This window comes from Tripterygium wilfordii, chromosome 10, assembly GCF_013401445.1.
Source record: "Tripterygium wilfordii isolate XIE 37 chromosome 10, ASM1340144v1, whole genome shotgun sequence".
NCBI lineage: Eukaryota > Viridiplantae > Streptophyta > Magnoliopsida > Celastrales > Celastraceae > Tripterygium > Tripterygium wilfordii.
This window is the reverse complement of record NC_052241.1, coordinates 1935692-1957796: the sequence shown is the minus strand read 5'-3', so window position 1 is coordinate 1957796 and position 22105 is coordinate 1935692. Positions and strand designations below refer to the sequence as shown.

The window sequence follows — 22105 nt, the reverse complement described above, 5'->3', positions numbered from 1 at the left end:
TAAGTCCATAAAATGTGCATCCATAACATGTCCGTAATTAGGTGGCATGCCAACGTTTGACGTAAAAACACACTGGAATCCACCAGAATTTGAAAAAAACTCTCTAGGGTTTTCATATATTTGATAGAATAAGAGATAATGACCTCTAGGGCCGGCTACATACCTAATATGAAGTAAAACATAAAATATGAAAAGTTGTAAAAACACCCGTAAAGCAGAAATTACTTAATTTGAGGCCATAAACAATGGAATTTTACAAAACTAGGGTGGGGCCAAGAGCCAAAGGCACTTGGTTCGGTTCAAAACGCCGTTTCGCTTCAGCCGGTTAAATTTCATAAAAAACGTACAACGTTTGCAAATTTTCCAATTCTGCAACCACACTCTCAAAATGATTTCTACTAACTGATACAAATAGTAATTAACTCTAACTTTTTATTTTCCTCAAATCAGCTCCAAATTAACCCAAATCAACTTCAAAACAACTCAAAATCATCTCCTATATTATATTTAAATCCAGATTTTGAACCTATAATTTATATCTAAACTTTTCAAGTCAAATAAATTCGACAAACTTGATTTAATACGGTCAAATAAATTTCCCACCCCTATTGTGAGGGACGACTTTGCGTATGGGTTAGGGCAAGAAACTTTTGGTGATAGAATGGACTAGGGGACTTTTTGTCTTTTTGGCATTTCATGGGCTATAACTCGTAAATAATGTCCAAAATGAAGGGTAATGTTTAACCTAACAAATGTTCTTAGTACCCGTTTTGTCCTTGCAACGTGACAACGTTTCCGCTTCCCCGCTTCTATAAATTGCCCCCCAAGCGCATGCCATTTTCATTTTCGTTACTCAGGGTTTGAGTCTTTTCCGCTTCCTGAAATTTTCTTTTACTTTTCTCTCGAAGATTCATCAATGGCGCAAGAGGAGGTTAAGAACGGAGGCTCTGAGAAGGCAGCAGCGGCTGTGGCATTCACTACGTTGAAGCCGCAGTTGCTGGTGGAAGCACCCAAGGCGAACGACGCTGTTCTGTTCTACAAAGCTGCTTTTGGTGTGGTGGAGCTGGACCGCACTTCCCAGTCGAAGCGCAAGGCTGAGCAGGAGCTCCCTCTCATCCTGTCGGCCCAGCTCCAGCTCGCCGGCTCCACCTTCGTCGTCTCTGACGTTGATGCGGACTCTGATGCTACGTATGCCCCTTCTATTTCTCGCTTAGTCACGATAGTTCATACACATACTTCCACTTATGTTTTCATAGTTTATGTGGCTTCTGTACTTTCAGATCTAGCAGTGCAAGTGATTTTCTGCATGTTTTATCTTCATAATGTTTCTATTTACGCGTATATATATATATATTGTTTCCGATTTTCTCCCGTTAATGTTACTAATGGCTTTGGAGTTTGGATCAATTTTCTTTTGAAACGATTTTTATAATGCATTATATGTCATGCTTTCTCTCAAGTATTTTTCCATCTTAATCGTGTTTATGCCTCTGTCAGTATTATTTTAATATTTGTCTGACCAGGATTTTATTTGTTCTTCATTTTTTTTTAATTTTCCTTCTGTTAGATCTTTCCTATTTCTTATTTTAACTCTTATATTATAATTTGGTGTATCTCTGGTTTTACTTGTGGACTTGCAAACTTGGCCTTAGTCAGTGATTCGTAATTACTACTGGTCACTAGCTTTAGCCTTGGAGTATTCTTCTCTTTTTGCCCGGTTTAGGTTTCTGCTCTCTTTTGGAGAGGCGAATGTCATATATCTGATCTATATGTTTTGATCAGGCTGAAGACTGGGGGATCTGGATGTGTGCTATGCCTGGAGACTGAAGATGTGGAAGCTGCCATCGCCAAGGCCGTTGCCGCCGGAGCTGTTGCAGAGGGGGGTATTGCGGACGGTCAAGACGCGTGCTGTGGTGGACGCGTGGGAAAGGTGAAGGATCCTTATGGCTTCGTTTGGCTCATTTGCTCGTCTACCAAGAAGTGTGCTACTGTAGAAGCATAGGTATCGTTTGATTGATCAATCCTGACCCCTGATATATATTTTGAATGGGTTAGTGCCTTAATGGTGAGTCATCTGGCAAGAAAAGAAAGTTCTCTAGCTGTGTTTTTTTTTTTTTTTTTTTAAGAAATTTGCTCCTCAAATCGAACATTTGATACATATATGCCTAACTCAATTGATTGTCAATCGAGTCATCACTCATTGGTAAAAACTCTCTAGTTGTTAGGAATAGATAATCAATAGGGTATAGGACCTCGTATTAAATATTGTTCATGTTGGTTAGTTGATTTTGGTAAAAACTTGAATCTCTTTTTACGGGTCTAGGGTCCTTTTGGGAATATGTTGTGTTTTGATGTCGATGATATGGTCAATTGGGTTTTGAGTAGTTTCTTGAAACTTCAAAATGGGTCCAAGGTCCTTTTGGGAATATGTTGTGTTTTGATGTTGAAGATACGATCAACTAGGTTTTGATCAGTTTCCTATAACTTCGAAATACCGTAATGCACTGCTCCGTCAAACATTTAGAAGCCAAATCAGAAATTTAAACCAAGCCCATTATATGGTTTGCTGTGATGGATAAGGTCACAGAATCCAAATTTCCTGGGGCATGGTATCCCAAATTACAGAAGTCTGGTAATGGGAATATAGTTTTGTTTCACACAAATTAAAAACTCAAAGGTACATACATATCCAACTAAAAACAGTAGAAGACATGCGCAGAGCCTCTTCATATAACCTCTGAAACCTGAAAGAAGGAAGTAACACGAATCAATACATTTGTCAGAAACAACCACAAATAATGAAATAATGTTAAAAGTTTTAAGGCATAGAAGACCTCAACAATTGGCAGGAGTAGTGAGGTTGCATTTGACAGGCAGTGCAAGTGCAAGATCAGGATCAATCCCAAGAGAAGGCAAGAAAAGTGAATTCCTATAAGAACATAAACAATTCAAGTCAGCCACTGAAAGAGCCTGGCAACATTCCTTCGATGGGTCCACTGGGTTGGGTTTGGTCACTGATGGCTTGCAAGTCATTAGTCCATCTTCGCTTATGTTGCACAAGGTCAGTGCCCTTGAACTGTCGAATCCTGCAACCATCACCACCAACATTGCCACTAACAGAGCTAACTTTCTTGCCATGGATATGGATAACACACACACTTGCTGGTTATACTGGTTTGATCAGTTCAGTCTGGACACTGAACTCACTCTGGTTTGGGCTTTATATATAGTGTATTATTGAGATCATATAAGTTGATAGGAGCCACAAAATTGTAGTCCGTGAAGGAGAATTGTCATGATGCAGAGTCACGGGCAAGCAAGGTTGGCCCACGTTTGGATGTTGCGTTGGCCATTGGTTTTTATTTTGGGTGTTTATATTCGCTTCATTAAGATGATGCCACGTGGATTATAAAACATTCATGGCTTGCAATGGATGGCTGACGATTCTCAAAAGAGACTGGTTCTTTCTTTCACTTTCAGATTTCAGTCATGATAGGGATCCTAACAATTATCCCAACTGTTGAGTTGTACACACAGAATTTTATGTGAATCATGTGAGATATGTAGAATTTACGAATCCGCGTGAATCTTTTTGCATTTAACTCTACGGCTGGATAACTCGGATATTAACTGCTCGAATATTTATAATTTTCATTTCGATTTATATGTCATAGTCCAAACCAAATATAATGTGAATCCACAGTCAATCGGCCAGTCCAGTTTTTGCGTTCAACTCTATAGCTGGATAACTCAGATATTTTTTTTGAAAGACTCGTATGCCACACACACGCTAAGTCATGTCTGACGGGCATGAAGACCACAATTGATAAAAACTACTCAAATCTCAATCTCCTGATGAGAATGGAACCTTGAACCTCAAAGTCTTGGACAGACAACTTGATCAACCTGACCACAGTGGATGAATAACTCGAATATTAACTGTTCGAATATTTATAATTTTTATTTCTATTTATATGTCGTAGTCCAGACCGAATATAATGTCGGTCCACGGTCAACTGGCCTGTCAAATTTTTGGAACCTTGAGTCTCTTACAATTTTGTGTTTGGGGCCATTGGGCTGGTGAAGGCTCGTCCCTCCTCACAAATACTATTGTATGGATATGGGCTTAGTTTATTAAGTACAACCCATTCAAAAGTCCTCCTTACAAGCCCACTAGATTTCACATTCGATCCATTTTACTATTATTATGTAGAATTAGAATGTCATGGTGCTGAATATAGAAAAATGAAAATTTGGTAGCCATATCATTTTTTAAAAAATAAATTTGGTAGCCGTATCATTTTTTTAAAAATTATTCCGACGCGTATATTAAATGTTTAAATGATAAATTTGTATGATATCGTTGTTGTGGAGTATCAAAACAAAAACAAATGGAGGGTACCTTGTGGGCCCTATCTTATTAGTTGTTCTACATTTGCTCTATTTTTCAAGCTCCAACAGAACGACTTGAGTGAATTCCAAAACAACACACACACGCACGCGACACTAATCACTAATTTTGAAAGCAAAAGACCATGACTTTATGTGCAATTCCATGTGTATTGAGAGACTGTTGACCTCGTCATCAATCAGCCAATTAATTATTTTTCTCTCTTCTTCTCTTACTTTGATGTCCTGTAATGGCACAGAGCACAGAGCACAGTCTGCTACGCGTGTGGGGAAGTAAAGACTCCAATAGTAGTATTCTTTGCCTGGAAAAGAGTCAAAGTAGCCTAACCCCATCACTTTGTCTTACCTGTGTGTCTCTCTGTGTGTATCTGTAGCCTATTTGTGCCTATATAGTCAGTCTTCTCCCACTCTGGTTTAGCTTTTATATAGTCAGTCTTCTTCCACTTTGTTTTTTCTCAAAAGCTAAGCCCATTTTGAGTTGTGGACACTTCGAACTCGTAAACAAGGATGGAAGTAAGTTTTTTGCAGTTTTACTATCTGGGATTCTTTGGTTATGAAATTTTTTTTGATGTGGGATTAACTTGGGTTTTGTGTAGGATTATTATTACAAGAGGAGTTATGTGCCGGCATTTGGTAGCTGGGATTGGAACAATGATCTTCCTTTCACTCAGTGTTTCGAGTCAGCTAGGCAGCCTCAGGCTCAGGCTCAGGCTCAGTTCGGTTACTCTGAAGACCGTGATCTCTACGTCGCCGGTGATTTGTACCAGAACGACGTCGTTGAATCTGCCGTCATTGTTGTTCCTCGCCGAAGCGTAAGCGACACCGTTTTTTTCTTTAATCTTCTGTTTTTCCTGATTTGATTTCTCTTTAGTTTTTTTGTACTTCAATTAAACTCAAAAAAAATGTAGGGTGGGCACTTTGTAAGAAAATTTAGCTCAAACACTATAAATTCATATAATTCACTTCGGGCCAAAAGATAGCTCGACTTTGTTTAGGGTTTACGGTTAGAAAATGAAACACATTGGTCAGAGGAGCGGGAGGCTTATATGTCACTCAGTTAAGTTATGTTAATTTGATTTGGGACGAAGTCTTTACGATGTACATACTCCAATCTTTTGATGATTTACATAAAATTGTCACGAAAAGATGTAAAAAAGAAACAGCTCTCATAAAAAAAAAGCAGTAGTAGTTCAACAATAAAAGGAGAAAATAAATTCCATTGCATACACAATTTGTAAAAAGATAGAGCAATTTAGCTTTCACAAGCTTTTTCAATTTATAAAAAATAAAAGAAAACAAAAGTTGATTCTTCTTCTCCAATGGCCTTTCATAGTCATACGTGTGCCTTTCATAGGTGATGATGCATCATGCATGATGTAGGGGGGTAGGCATGGCATGGGTACACACCTAGCTAGCTAGGATACATGACTACATGACATATATATTATGACGCATCTAACGATCTGATGACGACAAAAATGGTTGCTAGGGCTAGAAATTAATTACAACTTCAAACACATCAACAAATATTACGGATCCATGACTTGTACGGATTTGTTTTTCTTCAACAGTCGTTATTGGTTCTTGGAACCAGAAAGTTATACCAATCATATCTAATGTGGGATACTAGTGTTGACACTCTTCCACCCTTATGAGTTGGGTTATCTCGGACTCAACAAATGGACATGTATAAGTCACGTTCAACTGGACAGATTCTTTGCTCTGATATTATGTTAGAAATTTTGAATCCAAACACATTAACAGATATTGTTCGTTTTAGGCTCACAAGGCAGCATAAATTTGTTCTTCAACTATTATTGTTGGTTTTTAAGCCTAGAAAACATGTCTGTGTTGTGTATTTCCTTATATGACACTAGTATTGACAGGTACTGGGGAGTGAGAATTTAATTTGATGTGTTTCAGGCAAAAGTACGTCATGTGAAAGAAGAAAAGGCAAGTAACTGGGTTGTGAAAGAGGGGGAGGCACCACCAAGCCCCACTGCCATTATCATGAACAGGCCAACACCTAAACCTGTTGATGAAGATTTGTACACTACATCACCAGACATGAAGTCCAGAGAGGTACACACTGCCTAGCTCCACACACACACACAATATGTGTGTGTGTGTGTGTGTGTGCGCATTTTGATTAAGCCTTACTTTATGTTTTATTGGTGATGTAAACTAAGCAATAGCTCCTCTCTTTTTGACTTCCACAAAAGTGTTAAATGTCTCTCTTTCTTTCTTTCATTAATTTTTTTTTGCAGAAGAGAGGATTGGGTTTCCTTTCAAGCTGCTTGATGCCAACTTGTGCTACTTGAAGCTTTTGGGAATCTTTTAATAAAAAACCTATTATGTCGTTCACCTCTCTCTCTCTCTCTCTCTCTCTCTCTCTCTCTATATATATATATATATATATAGAAATGATGGAATATTGTTAATTTGCCCTAAAAAAATCCATTATGTTAATTAATTTGGTGATTAATTATGGCTTGAGAGGTCTTTGTTTAGGCTGTTATGGTTCCCACAGAGATGCATGGGAACAAAAGATGCTTGTGAAAGGAGAAGATAAAGAAGGGTTGGTCCATCATCATGGGTTAATGTATTAATGCATATTCTCTTTTTACATTTTGAAACCAAATTAAAGGAGAAGCACTAAATACATTGTGTTGATGTGTTCCTCTTTAGTAAGCCAGGACTCCCATCTTTCCAATTTTTTCCCTTTTGGAAAGAAAGCTTTGTCCTCCCTCTTGGCTTGGGACATCTTTTTCTTGTTTTTCTTTTTGCAAAGTAGAATAATGGACCTAAGCCTGAATCCACAAGCAAAGTACATGGCAATGCTTTTGTATGCTTGGTGATTCTCCCTAACAAATCTTTGACTGATATTTCAAGGTATTGATAACGGGTGTCCTAAGAGCACTTGTTAAGATTTGACTATAGCATAACATAATATCCCTTGTGTGATAATACTTTCTCATCTAATTTTTTGAATGTAAACTACATATCTTTTTTATATTTCAATACATCTTTTTCATTTTTATCTAGTGCCATGATAGTACTCATTATCATTTTTCTTTCTTTAATGGTGCCAAAGGATTATTGAGGTAAATTTTTTTGTATAAAGGTGGTTATTGGAAAGCTTAAAATTAAATCCTACATCAAAACCTAATTCAATTTCTATACCATTTAAAACAGATTTATTAGTTAAGCAACAATTTGGTTGATTTAGTTGATCACTTGATTTGATTGATAAAAAAAAAAATAATTTGATATTTGAATTCAAAATTACGGTTATAATTTTTGAAACAAGCGTGGAATTCATATGCGCTTAATTAATTCTTTCACACACATTTTGAAAGAAGTATCGCTAAATTTGTCAAGACTAATATTTCATATTAAAATGACATAACCCAACCGATAAGTATAGTACAGGCTTTGCGCCTCTCACAAATACGCATTTTCTTGGCCAATCACCTAAAAACCAATGACGATAATCCATGAACAATAAATCTGTTCGAACATATGGTTTAGAGCGGACAATACCTTTAAAAGTTTATGGGCCTGAATTTCCTACAAAATTAAATGGTAAATTGAAACTTTGACTGTATTCGATGCCACGTATACAATTTTTGAGTGCCCAAAAGTTTGACTTATGTGTTGAGTGTTTATGCGTTAACGTATTATGGATCTATTAGATGGAACAAAAAAAATCGTTAGTTCATATGATTAAGCTAGCTGTTTTAACCTCTTACTGAATGTGCATGGGAGATTGTATGTTTTAATATTCACTCTGGCATGATTTGGTGTTATTTTTGCATTGGATTTCGGCCCAGAACTTACTTGATCTATGTAGTTTACGAGTATTTACATGTGGCCCGTGGATTTACCCGTTGAGGTGGAATTCGATGGGTTATACTTTTGGTTGGTTCCATTGTCAAAAAAGAAGAAGAAAAAAACTATTAGATGGCATGATAATATGACATTTATGTTGAATTATCTTTTCATTTCAATCCTATCTCTGCACGGTGAATCGTTGATAGTATCAAATTTAGTTTTGGATATAAGAAACTCAGATGCGAGTATTCTAGTGTTAGTTGGGATGGGTCATGGGAGGTTTAACTAATTGAGCGATTCTTGCGCCAATCTTATCACCCTATACCTGACCTAACCTTGCTTTCATACTCCATTTTCTGAGATATTTTTCTGGGTGCAATAATGGAGGAGCCATGGCTGCCCGGTATTCCTTAATCAATCACTCATCTTCTTTCCTCTTCTGCTGCTGCTTTAGTTTTTCTTGGTTGGGGAAATTGAATTCCTTGGGAAAGTTTATTCTTGTGCCATTTTTTTAATGTTAATTAAGAATATTACTCAGTTTCATTGTCTGTTTCACTCTTTAGTGCTTATTATCAGGCTTTCCAAAGTAAACAGGCCATTGAGTCAAGTAGAGGAGCTAGCCAAGAAGGCAATGCAAAAGAAGAAGATTGCAGAGGCGAACATGGCCAAGAACCCACCACCCAGAAAGGCTTGCATTTGTGCTCCAACCAACCACGCTGGCTCCTTTAGATGTCACCTCCATCGAACAACCCAAAAACCTTTATGGGCTGTACAGGACAACAAAAGCTCCATGCTTGATGATGGTAAGCCTGGGCTTTCCAGGTTTGGTAGGGCTGTCTCTGCTCGAAGCCCCCATAAGAGCCAGGCACTAGCTGTAGAGTGACCCCCTTCTTATTTTTGAGTTGGGATTCTCTGTTCTAAATTGTAAAAATAGCAGAAGTTGACATGGTCATTTGAATTTTTTGTTAATGAACATTTCACTCATTGTCAATGGAGACTAAATTCCAATGTAAATCCTATTCACCGACATGACAAAATTATCTCTGATCTACCATAATCAGGAAGAAAGATTGTTTATTTTCTCAATAATCGAAATCCTTTCTCAAAATCTGAAAAACACTAGGTTTCATAGAGAGAGAGCACAAAACAATATGACTTCTCCATTTGGTGTTCAGTGCATAAATATGCACACACATGCCAAAGACTCTACAAGTTGGGAATACAGTAAAACAATGTGTCCACAGAGCCTGACATCCATAAGAAGCAGAATGCCATTTTGGAATTGGGATACTCTGACAGTAACTGCTTCACCATATAGAAAATAATGTGATGCTGATACATCAACTATATGTATACGTAGGTTAAGAAACCTGCAGTGCTCTCACTCGTGCAGTCAGTTCTCTAACTTGGCTTCGCAAACGCTCAGGATTGCAAAAAAAGTCGACAAAAACACGCCTTTGAAGAGCAACCTCTTGTGAATGATGCTTCACAATCTGCATGATGCAAATATGTTTTTTGAATGGATCAAACAAGGTTGTGACTATAGCTTCCATGATACGTAATGCATTATATAGTATTGCATATTCTATTGATACCTGCCATATTATATCTTCTCAAATGTGTAGTTACCATTGAAATCAAAATTCATGGTTGTGTGGAAATATGGTTCTATGATGGCAATCTTAACAGGGTATGTCCCGTAAGGCAAGCATGGAGGAATTGGGATTTGGTGTACTTCTAAAGTGAGGGGTTAACATGTGGTGGGATCATGGAAAGGGTTTCAAAGGGGACCAACAAGTCCTTCCAAATATGTTACAAAGAAAAGCACATAAATTGTTGCATACCATAAGGGTTTAACAGACACACCACAGAAAAAGATAAACAAGAACATAAACAATTATCCAAGATAAAATTATAGAGCTAATAATAGAGTATGAAACTGGGATCACCTCATTCTTCTTGCAGTGCTCAAGTGTCACCTCTTCAACCGCAGCAGAGAGTTTTGCATTAATCTTCTCGATTTCATCGAGTTCTTTCATTAATGGCTGAAGCAGGAATCAAAATCACCAAAAGCAGATACGTCAAATGTAAACAAAAGAATAGCCTAAACCTATCGTCAATGATAGCCACCAAGTTGACTGGAGATAATAGGAGAAGGAGGGGGGGGGGGGGGGGTTCAAATGTCATCATGGATGCTCTGGCACCATTTTAAAGCGGTAAGGGGTTGATAAATTAACAGAACATCTTTATCTGTAAAAGCTGTTGTTGTTTGCTAACTTTAGAAAAAAATTCCGACAACAGATGCAGGTGCCAGACATCATACCCTACCAAACCTACCTCTCCAAGACAAGTGCATTAGTTGCATTGAGCACGAAGCACGGCAATGGTCACTTGTGAAATGGTCTAACTAAAAGACAGCTGCATAAACAGTTATGGATCCAAAGTGGCTAATCTCAATTCTCAATTTAAATATCACATCAAATTCCGTGGCATTGCATGCATAACCATTTATTTAAGCAAATAAGCACTGGTAACAGTTCCACTCTATAGTTTCTTTCAAGAAAATATTGGGTGAATATACTGTAGGTCCTACTGTTCTCCACACTGCATCAAGCATTGTATGAAGTGCTAAATAAATATCTCTTCTAGGGGGAAAAAAGGCCAAACAACTGAAGAGAAAAACAACAAAAAAAATTATCAGAGCAGTGACAAAGATTGTACCCGTGGTGTCAGTATGGGTTGTGCAGTTGTTGATGATGCAAACAGCAACTGCTGTAAACTTTGAATGAGAGTGCATCTAACACAAGCAAACAAAATTAACGTAAGATACATTGTTTCACTCAACAATCAACTTAACCACTACTATCCGTCCTCCCAAACGATAATGTCACTTATATAAAGTCGAAAGACACCAAGAACTTCAAGCAAATTACTCATGTCATGGTTCAAATGCTGGTTCTTAGTCTCATATTTTTACACTTGTACGGCATTAATTTTAGAGTTTGGCCATCTAGGCTAAAGTTGAATCAAGAATCCAAGAAGCTGATTTGCTCATCATCAATCATATATGCACCTCGCATCCTAGTTCTTATTCCCCATTAAACTGTATTTGCAAAATTCAAAGTAGTTTTGCAATTGAATGAAAGAATAACTAGATACTCATCTTGCACCATCAGAACACTGTTCTAGAGAAATATAGTTGTGGCTAGTTAACAAGGTGCACAGCCGTACACATCATATCATGTACGGAAATCCATATTAACAGTTAACAATTGGTGATTTTAATACTTACAACTCATTGATGCATCTATTCCTGTCCTCTGGAAGCGAATTTTCAAGATCAGACTGAAGAGTCACCAAATCTGAATGAAGAGCAGAAATCTGCTGAACAATGCCAGGAGCAGATACATATGTCGATAACCCAGCTTGAGAATCTAACACCAAAGTTCAATAGGGAAAATCAACATATACTCATCAATTAAATGACAAATCTTATTGTACACACACCAAAAAAAGATGTTGGCTTCTTACTTGAATGGATACTCAAAAGGTCTCTAACACCATGTAGAAATGTATCCCGGTCATCGACTGCTCCTTGTTCTTGGACATCTGATGCAGCTTGAATCAGTGCCAAACAACGCCCCTAGATGATCACAAAAAAAATCAGAAGGGTGGTAAGCAATTGAAAGAAGGTTGCTTATGCAAATCAGGTTAATGAGGGGTGGAGGGGGAAAAACACTTGGTCAATGATTGAAGAGTGCACTAGAAGAATCAAATCTAGATCTGATTGACCAAGAGACAGACTACAGAAGTCTGCATGGTTGAAGAAACACCACAAGAGTCCAAAATAAATATCACTGCGTTCAGTTTAACTCCAAAGCATGCAGAAAGATATTTACTATCAACCTAGATGAAAATTGCATGTGCTAGTTTTTTATCGAGTCCATGAACTTCAAAATGCACCTTCATAAGTGGTTGGCTTTGGGATGGTATTTTCAGTAATGTTCTTATGCATGATAGGAATGAAACAAGGATTACGTGCAAATCACCAAAAGGAAAAGGTCAAACAGAAAACAAAGCGCCTATACCACTCGGCCTCGGGTTGCTGTCAGGTACCCTTGAAGCTCTGACTCAATAACTTTAAGCAATGAATATGCTCCAAGCATGTTCTTCTTTTCCAGCTGACAAGCTATTTTTAAGAGCTGATGCCTTACAAGATGAGTGATTAGATGGTTTATGAACTGCAGAAAAAAGAAACAAGAATTGTGAAAACCAAAGCACTAATAGAACTATAGAAGTAGTGGGCCAAATTGCGCCTTTCACTGATGCTAACAGTCAGTATAATGTTTGATCAAAGATTAGCCATTGCTTCAAAAGTGTACACAGATCAAAAATCCAAATCAGTAAGAACCATTAAAGCATCAGACAGTATAATGTTTAATCAAAGATTAGCCATTGCTTCAAAAGTGTACACAGATTAAAAATCCAAATTGGTAAGAACCATTATGAACAAAGCCATTTTCAATAATTTAGTTTCATATTACATGAACTGATCTACTGGGAATTGATCCGGTTGAATATTAAAAAGTTGTAGCAAACAGATTCATTGGCTAGTCTAATTTTAAAGAATTGTTAATGATGGGACCAATACAATAGGTGCCAGACTGCCTGCACAAATTGTCACTGTTTCAAATATTAACAATAAAAAATATCGAGTGACCTCGAGGGAGTCAACAAGTCCAAAGCTTACTAAATAATAAAAACGAAAAAAGATTCTCATTTCCATATTTTACAGCAGTAAGGAGTTTGAATGCTTTTGTCACTTTTTTATTTCTTAAATATAGCATTCTGGGCTGCAATTGAGTATCAACACTCTAAAATGAAGTGTTGAATTATAATACTGATCACCTGAAAAACTTTTCATATTCCCTATCTTTATCAGTGTAACACCTTATGGTTTCATTAACATCTTAAAAGAATCTCCAAAAATGTAACATACCGCTTTTTGTCGATTTACATACTGTTCCTGACGCATGACCTTTAGATCATAATCACCTACAAATTCACACAAAAACAATCAGAACCATAAAATGGTAAAGTCTTTACTTCCACAACTGTTCTTTGAATAGCTACTTCTCAAGCACCTTGCAAAATATATGTGTCTTGAAGTTGAGCCAACTCCCAACAAAGATCTGGAATGGTCTGCAAAGACAGAAAATGTATTAGAGGATAGATAGGTACCATGACAAGAAACTTCAACACATATGATGCACCTAAGTTTAAGTTACTTTATACCTATAGATACTATCCCACTTCTTGTGACCACCACTCAAACCCTATCTTCAAAACGCAGTACAGCACCATTTTGCTTCCACCAAGAACCCAATGTGTAGGCTACACACTAAATTTAAACTACCAAACAACCAACAATGCCACTATCCCACAATATATATCACCAACTAATCACCATCATCACCAGAACCAGTGCAACCAAACATCCCCTAAGATTGTCTCCTTGAAATGATAGACTTTATAGCTGTCACTGTCACTCAACAAATAGCAACCAAATCACTAGACCATCTTGAACTTAACAAAAGCTCGACTGCCACCCACCTTTATGAATGCTTGCTTACCTTGGCTCCATATTCCCTGGTAAGCTAAGAGGCAATATGACAACAGTTGTTAGGCACTTATGCCAAACAATCCCAACACTGATTCATCTAACTCTATGTCCCTTCCTCTCTCAATTTAACAAACCTAGGATTCCCGTGTGAATTTCCAAGACTTGACCTTTGCATTAGCTAGTAGGCTTAAAGCTTATTAGACTTTAAAAGTCTCTTTCAGCCTAGTAAAAAATAGTAAAAAACTGTCAGATGTTAAACTATGTCAATGCTGTTTGATCAAGCATCATGAGTTGATAGATCCAAATTGATATGTCAGTACTAGTTTGCATGATGCCTAGGCATCATTCATTCATTTTCCATATTTAACACGCAAATAGATAACCAACAGCAACAGTCCCTAAGTATCAGTTAAGCTCATCATGGGAATAGAAGATGCATGAACACTGATATCCCAACAAGATAAATCCTCAAATTCTTTGAACTTAGAAAGCAGCAGACAAGAATCATTATCAACATCTAACTGAGAGTGCAATCCCTTCTAATGAATCAGCCAAAACCAGATCAAAATATAAGCACCTATGTTCGCACTGAGCAACTATGCACAACATATTGATGTAAGAACCAAATTCAAACAACTTCACTATTTTTTTTTCACTAATTAATCAGGGATATTTTTATTGGTCTCGATAATCATATAATTCAGTAGCTAAGGTTACTTTGTAATTTCCAGATCTGGAGTCCTATCTATTTAGTTTACAGTGTAGTAGCAAGCGAGATGAATTTTATTCTCATGTATTTGCATTATTATTTAGTTTTCTCGCAAAATTATATTCCCATGAAGTTTTGGTCTAAGAATTGTTTAGAAATTAGGAAATCTAATTTCTTTTGGGATTGAGACCTGTTACTTTTCTACATAGGCATAGAAGGAATCCTCCATAATGAAAAGAAAGAAAAATAGTAGAAGTTATCTTTCCAAGATTAGCAAACTTCTAGCGCGAGCAACTCAAGACTATTATATCTTAAAACACTCATCTAATTCTAGATTCTTCATCCCTATAATTTATTCTAATATCATTCAACAATAAATAAATAAAAAACCTTAACTTCCACAATACTTGTCAAGGGCACCCTGTTATGCACAGCCCTGAGCTACTGCGAGAAACTTCTTTTGCTAATATGGCAACCCCTTTCCACGGTCGTAAAGTAACTCTTGACATTGAGAAGCTTACGAAAAAAAAAGGAATATATATGAATACAAACCTCAGATAACAACTTCTCCTCTTTGTGATAAAGATTTGCAAGCTCTCCAACCAATTCTGAATGCTTTCTCCTATTCATGAATGAGACAAATTAATCTTATACGGTGCAATAGTCGAAGCAAACACATTATATGAGATTCCAAAATTCATTTGTACACTACTTGAGCACAAACTAAAACAACTGCCACGTATATTGATGAGGATCCTACAAATAAAGAGCTAGAAAACAATGGAAAAGGATGAATTGACTAGTAGAATGCAAATCTCGTACCTAAGGGAATGAAGATCAAGATGAATGTGTGCCTCATCTGATGTTATCTGCGATTTAAGGGCCATGAGAATAGCTTGCTGCTTAGCATTCTCAACCTGGGCTTCAACCCACTGCCTTTCACTTGTCCCAAATCTGTCAAATCAGTTAAAAACCTAACATAAGAAAATTCACTTTCACAAAAGAACCTCTTGGAAGCAAAAACATATTGACCAAAATTCACACACACAAACAGGTAGCCTGCTTCAAGATGCTGTCCCTTGCATATGCAAAGAGAAGCTTCAAACTAGATCAAACAACATCCAGGATAAAGAGGATAAACAACTCTCATGCACAAAGCTCCTGCAGTGGGCAGGATCGGGGACACACAGGGTGTAGGCAGATCTTACTCCCACATAATATGTGGAGAGGTTGTTTCCAGGAATTGAACTTGTGACCTCTAGGTTGTACCCATACAACTCTATTAATGCCTCCAAAAAAATAAAAAGGTAAACAACTCTTGTGCACAAGGCTTCCACGGTGAGTGGGATTGGGGACATGCAAGACGTACGCAGACCATACCCCCATATAATATGTGGAGAGGCTATTTCCAGGAATTGAACATATGACCTCTAGGTTGTACCACTGCAATTGTACCACTAGACCATGCATTCGTATGTTGTGTCCAAGAAAAAGTAGAAAAATATGCCACCAAAAAAACCCAAAGTAACCTCCAACTTCTCCTTACCCAAAAAGGAGGAATATTCTAGGAACAGTTCACAAATTCGAATAAAAAGAATTTTTGCAGCAGAAATTAAGTCTAATAAAAGACAAAATCTAAAATGTAATTTCCAATTATAAGAATCACATCATGCCTGGTTTGTAGGTGGGCATTCATGCCAGAATTTCTTTGACAGGGAGGGTGAGTGGAAGGGGACTGGGGAAAAATGGAATCAGACACCAGACTCATAGTGGCTTGTGCATGTTGGCATAAGTGGCAATGGTGGGGAAAGAGAAGGAAGTGGAAGCGAGAACAGATCATAAGATAAAACTTGTAGCACAGAAGCCTACCCTTTCTGATTAACGTATCATTATTCAAATACAAATGCGAGATGCAAACAAACATCCTTTGAAACTTGTCCCACTGGTACCAGCATCTTTTCATAGGCAACCAAAAGAGAAGCTTTGTAATTGAAATGAATCACAATAATAATCAAAATGACCTCTCTATCTCTGTTGTCATGTTAACATACATCGCCTAATATTTATATATGTCGACATAAATATCTGATTCTTTCCTTGACAAATTGAGCTGCTCCATGAAAACTTAAAACCTTTATCAATCTGGTCATTGGTAGACTTAGAAACTTGACGAAAAAAGAAAACTATGAAAAATTTTAGGATGAAAACATGTAAAGAAACCAAAACAAAAGGAAGAGGTTGCAAAAATACAGGACAAATACATACATAGAGCGTAACCGTTGCAACTCTGATACACGTTGCTGATGAGACGTCTCTAAATCTGCTACAAAAGGGAAGACAAGAAATCCAAGTCAAATTTCGTCAATCTTGAGAAACACATGATGTCACAGTCCGAAAATGCCAATACATATTAGGCAAAGTGGTGAAACATAGATAAGCGAATGAACATAAAGAGCAAACAAGAGAAACAGACACGGGAATTTACATCCATGGGAACGGGGGCAAATTTTTCAATATCAAAGATAGTCGATTACATCACAAATATATTTAATCGAACCCTAAACAGGTAAAATTGAAAGACAGTGAAGTGGCCTAAAAAGACTGAATCGCGTTCGGCAAAAAATTGGCACAAGTTTGAACCTCATAAAATTTCCCCCAGTGCTGCTACTTTACTACGAATTTCTATGAACGGGATGAACCATCTAGCAAGCCAAACAAACCAAGACTGAGTATATTCTAACAATGATTATTTATTATACCATGCTCGACCACAACATGGATATGGCTTGTCAACATATGTAAACAAACCAAATCAAGATCTACTCCAGGCTCAGTCCAAGGATTTCGGCTTATTTGCAGCACTTAATATGCTTCTATTTATCCTCTCAAATGGAAACTAGAAAGTATGGCAGCATACCCAAAACACATGCAAAACTTTATTTAAACTTGAGTGCAAACATGGAAAACAAGACAAGACAAACAGATAATCACGTATTCATGTTGAAAAAACTTTAACATATGGCAAGAAAAAGAGTATGGAGTCAACATCTAGAAGCAATTGCGAAGGATACCTTGTACAATAATATTTGAAGTGTCATCAAGACTCACCCATGAACATTTAGACTTGCCCTCCTCAGCAACTAAGCGGAAAGGACCCTATTTAAAATAACATATGTAAACTATTAAAAGTCGTACAATAATATCCAACATATTCAAATGTACCTAACAACAATCGAGCTGCTCATGAATTATTCATCAAAAACAAAATAGTCGACCAAATAAGGTTTTCTCATAACTAATAGGCTAGGAAGAAGAGCTATGCCATGGAATATCTATCATTATATGGCAGATCCTATTTTGCTTAAACATGCATTATCTGCACTGAAAAATGCCATAATATTATCATATTTGTACATATCGCCACCACTTGGACTCCTTTAAAATGATGCACATCCAAAAGAAATTATATCTATCCACAAAAGCATGTTACATTGGAGGTACAAAAATGAGTGTTCTCGCACTCTCAAGTTCTGCAAATTCAGGTCCTGTCAGTGCCTTGATACATATAGTTGTTTTGAAGGTCCTACCAACCTTGTAAATGAACATTATCAGTTCTTCTACTACATACCGTGTCCAATTGCTTAGTAAACCACTGGTTAAGTTCTGTTATACAAGATGAATCCCCAAGTAAGTACGAATGGAAGTCAGAGTAAGCCAAGTGGATGCCCTCCTCTGCATATACATATGTGAATAATCCATCAGAAGGACATAAGCAGCATAAAATACTAAGAACAACTAACCAGTTACTGTTGATATTTTTTTGCGGGGTCAAGATGGATCAACATCATTTATTCGCCATGTTTAGTGTCATCAGAATAACATATATAACTGTAAAAGAAGCATCTAATTTGTAAAAGAGAATTTAAAGGTTTTCTCTACAAAAAAAGGAGGGAGAAAAAAAAAACTACTTCAACTTGAAGTGCCAAACACTGATCATTATACATGGCCAACTTTGATTTTAATTTTAAGTTCCATTTGTTTAGGACTAATATAATTTAAAGTTAAATCTACAAAAAATACGTGAAAGTAGCAACAAGATTAAATTCAGCTTGATCAGCATCAAAAGTGTAACACAAATCCATATGCCCCAATTATTAAGTAATGAGTAATAAATAATAATCATTCAGAACTAGTCGTTTAAGCTAGAACTATTATTGTTGGGAAAGGAAATCTTCTTCTTAGTTTTCAAGAAAAACAATAAGATAAGCCTTGACATCAAGTGTTCTTAAAATTTTTGTTTTAAATAGCCAACAATAGAAACACAAATCAAAAAGAGACCCATACCATCACCAGAATGATAATAGGCCAATGCCTGTGCTGTAGAACCAATCCTTCCAAGAACTTCATTCATCTAAGTTGGAATAAAAAATTCAATCAGTCAAGAACCAATCAAGCTGCTGTAAAAAGTTTCCTAGGAAAAGATGCATGCCTTAGAATTGAGAAAGCACTATGAAACTCACTTTCAACCCCATAAAAGAAAGTCAGAATAGAAACATTGACACCATGGCATCTAAACAAGTATAAACAGTGCATAAATATCGCCGATATTGCAACTTAATGGACTAAGAACACAAAAGAGGTATGCAGAGCTACGGTAATGTCACAATGAAAGAGATGAAAAGGAAGAAGCCTATTTTCCTCCGAACAAGTTGCATACATATTTCTGTGAGGTTACACAAACTTTCACAACTTCAATGCATACTGCTATGTATCTATGTAAGATTCCATACATATCCCACAGTCTCGTTCCTCCTTTTTTCTCCATCTCCTATTCGAAAATATTATCTTCCTTCAATTGAAAGACAAGGTCAGGTTTGTCCACAAAACAAATTATTTATAGAAAGATAAAGGCGAAAAAATGGAAAAGATATGGAAGGAAAATAACATAAGAACTGAACATGCTAACCTTACTAGCATATCATGTGCTTTAAATTTGCCTCCATGTCTTAATATATGGATATGAGTATTGATATGCTCACATTTGTACAAAAGACAATACTTATATTCACGAACATTTAGGATTAATACATATGGCCCGTTTAAAAAGAATAAAACTCAAGGATAATAGCCATCAAAAGATATTTTGCCATTACATTAACTTGTGTACCTGCAGATTTCTTGCTGAAATGCTATCATCAATAGTTGTGAGGTGTCCATTGACTGTGGATGTTGCGGCAACTCGAGCCCTTCTCCCTTGTATTAAAGCTGAAGCCTGGTCTGTGAGCATGTCAAATTTTGACTGCAAATGCCCGAGCTGTCTCTGCAGCTCTAAAGCTTCAGCTTTATATGCCAGCGTAGCATCTCTAAAACATATATAAATCATTAAGATAGTGTAGGTAGTATGCAAGAAGCACCATTACTAGCCCAAAGGAATCTTATCCTCACAGGGACACATGCAACCAAGCAGCAAACCATTTTTACAGGCACTGACTACTACTAATCTGACACTGCGGCCTAGAGGTAATAAATTAATTGTTCTACTTGATGATGAACTTCAAACAAAGCTCGATCTAGAAAACCCTAGAATCCACTGAGAATATCTCCCATAAAAGCAGAATAGGACACTGCATCCAACCCAGTTCTTGGCCTCACAACACCCTCCTACCACTTGCATCAAAAGCAGATGTGCTAAGATCAACTCAAATGATCTCAATAGCAACTTCATATGTACAAGCATATGTGAAATCATCAAACATACCTCATAAATGCAATGTTTTGCTATTGATAGTTTAGAAACTGATGGATAAAACCCCCATTTTGCTAAATGTATACCTTACCTTATATCTTTTATACCTTCTTCAGCTCCAAAAACTGCCTCTTGATTGTCTCTCCTGGTAGAGAAGGCTGAAATGCTATCATAAGCAAAGTCCAGATCTTCTCCCTGTTGAGAGATAAATTCAGGTTATTTATACAGATTACTTGTTTTGAATATACTGCAAAATCGCAGCCATAGATGATTAATAAAGCATCAAGGATTATCTAATCACAACTAGGTAACCGGCTGTAATCTTGTGTTTTCTCATATGGGAAGATATTTCACTTTTTGGGCAACAGAAGCTGTCTTCCTGTTCCATCCCTTATCTTCCTTCTTTCATCAGTCGAATTCCCATCTTTACCAGCTGTAAAAGCTTTTTGCCCCATCTCAATCTCCATCAACCATCAGGCCAATCAATTTAGTTCAAATTAATATTCTTGTCCTCTAGATTCACAAGACTTGTTGTGAAGCTTTAATATTGTTCAGAAATTTCAGATCTCGTTGCCATGTCGCTTAGTATGTTTCTTATCAACAGGAGACTACCGTTTCAAAGAACTGGTACATCAAAGTTAACAAAGAGATATATGAAAAGAACGTGCACAAGAATCATACCTCCAATAACTTCCCTTCCTGAAGAAATTGCTCGCACCTGGACACCAACAAAAGAATCATTCCCTTGTTAAAAACTAATCCATTCACATTAAGATAATGTCAAAGAAAAAGGAAAGTGGATTGCCATTGTAAGAAAAACATAGCCATGTAGTTCATATAGAGTACAACAATCCTATTAAACAGTAAGTTGTTTTAGTTTAAAGTAGTAAGTTCAGTTTCCAGCGACAAGAACAGAAGCATAACTGTAGCTTCACGATGACCCATTCAGAAATTCAAGTTTCCCTCCCATCTAGTTTACTTTCTCGTGAGCCAAACATAAACCAAAATCCAAATCCAGAGAGTGAGAGAGACAGAGAGATTTAACTGGGAGAGCTCGGAGAGAGAGAGTATATTTGAGGGACGAAGGCTGGAGCAGATCCACTCGAGAATGGGGCGCGCGTCGTCGTACTGGAAAGGCCACTCAAAACTGTCCGGATCCAATGCCTCAGCCCCTTGATACCCCAATTCACCCAATAATGCACACAATCGAGCCCCGCTCATCTTCCTCTCCTTCTTTGATTTCTCAATTCAAGGATGATTCATCTAAAAACACAGGGTGATAACTGATAAGTCAGAAAACCTAAAGCCGGCTTAACAATTACTATGAACAAATCGATTGCATAATACTCGTAAATCCCACCACCACCAGCTCATTAGGTTTTCCTGAGACAAGTGAGACCGGATTAATTTGCCAAAGAATTTCCCATATATTTCAGTCAACAATTATTATGAACAAAATTCCAGAAAACACAACAAAAAATCAGAAAAAAAAAAAAAAAAAAAAACTCCAAAACAAGAAATCGAGAATTACCTACCATATGCAATTTGAAAACATAATCCTCACCGTGAATAACCGTCGTGGATTCGGTTAAACGATAGGTATTGAATCAACGATGAGTGATCGAAGAGTACTGAAGTCTGATAACAGTGAATTGAACGGGACTGAGCCGGCCGTTTGAACGATTTTGAATTTTTGATTGGTGATCAGGTGGATGGGAAGGCGTTGTTTTTCGTTAAATAAACTCGATTTCAAATTTGAGGTCTACGAACGGTATTAGGAAAC

The 22105-nt window shown here is 37.0% G+C and overlaps 4 protein-coding genes across 7 annotated transcripts; 3 read left to right on the top strand and 1 right to left on the bottom strand.

Moving 5' to 3' along the window:
• The first annotated feature begins 840 nt into the window (after nt 1-840).
• On the top strand, nt 841-2132 carry LOC120007066 (uncharacterized protein At5g48480-like). Its single transcript, XM_038857230.1, has 2 exons — nt 841-1188; nt 1783-2132. Exons 1-2 carry the CDS (start codon nt 917-919, stop codon nt 2000-2002), a joined length of 492 nt encoding a protein of 163 aa, XP_038713158.1. The 5' UTR covers nt 841-916; the 3' UTR covers nt 2003-2132.
• A 2508-nt stretch (nt 2133-4640) lies between these two features.
• Nucleotides 4641-6997, top strand: LOC120007963. Its single transcript, XM_038858456.1, has 4 exons — nt 4641-4923; nt 5007-5222; nt 6334-6492; nt 6678-6997. Exons 1-4 carry the CDS (start codon nt 4918-4920, stop codon nt 6729-6731), a joined length of 435 nt encoding a protein of 144 aa, XP_038714384.1. The 5' UTR covers nt 4641-4917; the 3' UTR covers nt 6732-6997.
• A 1622-nt stretch (nt 6998-8619) lies between these two features.
• Nucleotides 8620-9147, top strand: LOC120007528. Its single transcript, XM_038857803.1, has 2 exons — nt 8620-8647; nt 8821-9147. The coding sequence occupies exons 1-2, from the start codon at nt 8637-8639 to the stop codon at nt 9125-9127; spliced, it is 318 nt and encodes a 105-aa protein (XP_038713731.1). The 5' UTR covers nt 8620-8636; the 3' UTR covers nt 9128-9147.
• A 157-nt stretch (nt 9148-9304) lies between these two features.
• On the bottom strand, nt 9305-22028 carry LOC120007526 (AUGMIN subunit 3-like). 4 transcript variants are annotated; one of them, XM_038857799.1, is made up of 19 exons: nt 21854-22028; nt 21368-21585; nt 21004-21040; nt 20414-20517; nt 19744-19939; nt 18921-18987; nt 18205-18308; nt 17648-17732; nt 16842-16899; nt 15399-15530; nt 15129-15198; nt 13389-13446; nt 13244-13299; nt 12333-12485; nt 11776-11887; nt 11537-11678; nt 10966-11041; nt 10194-10289; nt 9305-9737 (listed from the first exon to the last, which is right to left on the bottom strand). In XM_038857799.1, the coding sequence occupies exons 2-19, from the start codon at nt 21541-21543 to the stop codon at nt 9606-9608; spliced, it is 1854 nt and encodes a 617-aa protein (XP_038713727.1). In that variant the 5' UTR covers nt 21544-21585; nt 21854-22028; the 3' UTR covers nt 9305-9605. The 4 variants fall into 4 exon arrangements, with proteins under 4 accessions (XP_038713727.1, XP_038713726.1, XP_038713729.1 ...); XM_038857798.1 differs by having other exon boundaries at nt 21887-22028; XM_038857801.1 differs by having other exon boundaries at nt 16842-16896; nt 21887-22028.
• Nucleotides 22029-22105: the final 77 nt, after the last annotated feature.

Bases quoted from the DNA above. Each gene is read 5' to 3' on its own strand.
- LOC120007066 (XM_038857230.1), top strand. From the start codon at position 917: ATGGCGCAAGAGGAGGTTAAGAACGGAGGCTCTGAGAAGGCAGCAGCG. The intron at 1,189-1,782 runs GTATGCCCCTTC...TGTTTTGATCAG, and splicing joins GATGCGGACTCTGATGCTAC to GCTGAAGACTGGGGGATCTG.
- LOC120007963 (XM_038858456.1), top strand. The intron at 5,223-6,333 runs GTAAGCGACACC...GATGTGTTTCAG, and splicing joins TTGTTGTTCCTCGCCGAAGC to GCAAAAGTACGTCATGTGAA. The intron at 6,493-6,677 runs GTACACACTGCC...TTTTTTTTGCAG, and splicing joins CAGACATGAAGTCCAGAGAG to AAGAGAGGATTGGGTTTCCT.
- LOC120007526 (XM_038857799.1), bottom strand. From the start codon at position 21,543: ATGAGCGGGGCTCGATTGTGTGCATTATTGGGTGAATTGGGGTATCAA. The intron at 15,531-16,841 runs GTATGTATTTGT...CTGATTTGACAG, and splicing joins TTGCAACGGTTACGCTCTAT to ATTTGGGACAAGTGAAAGGC. The intron at 11,042-11,536 runs GTAAGTATTAAA...TGCTTGTGTTAG, and splicing joins AATAGATGCATCAATGAGTT to ATGCACTCTCATTCAAAGTT.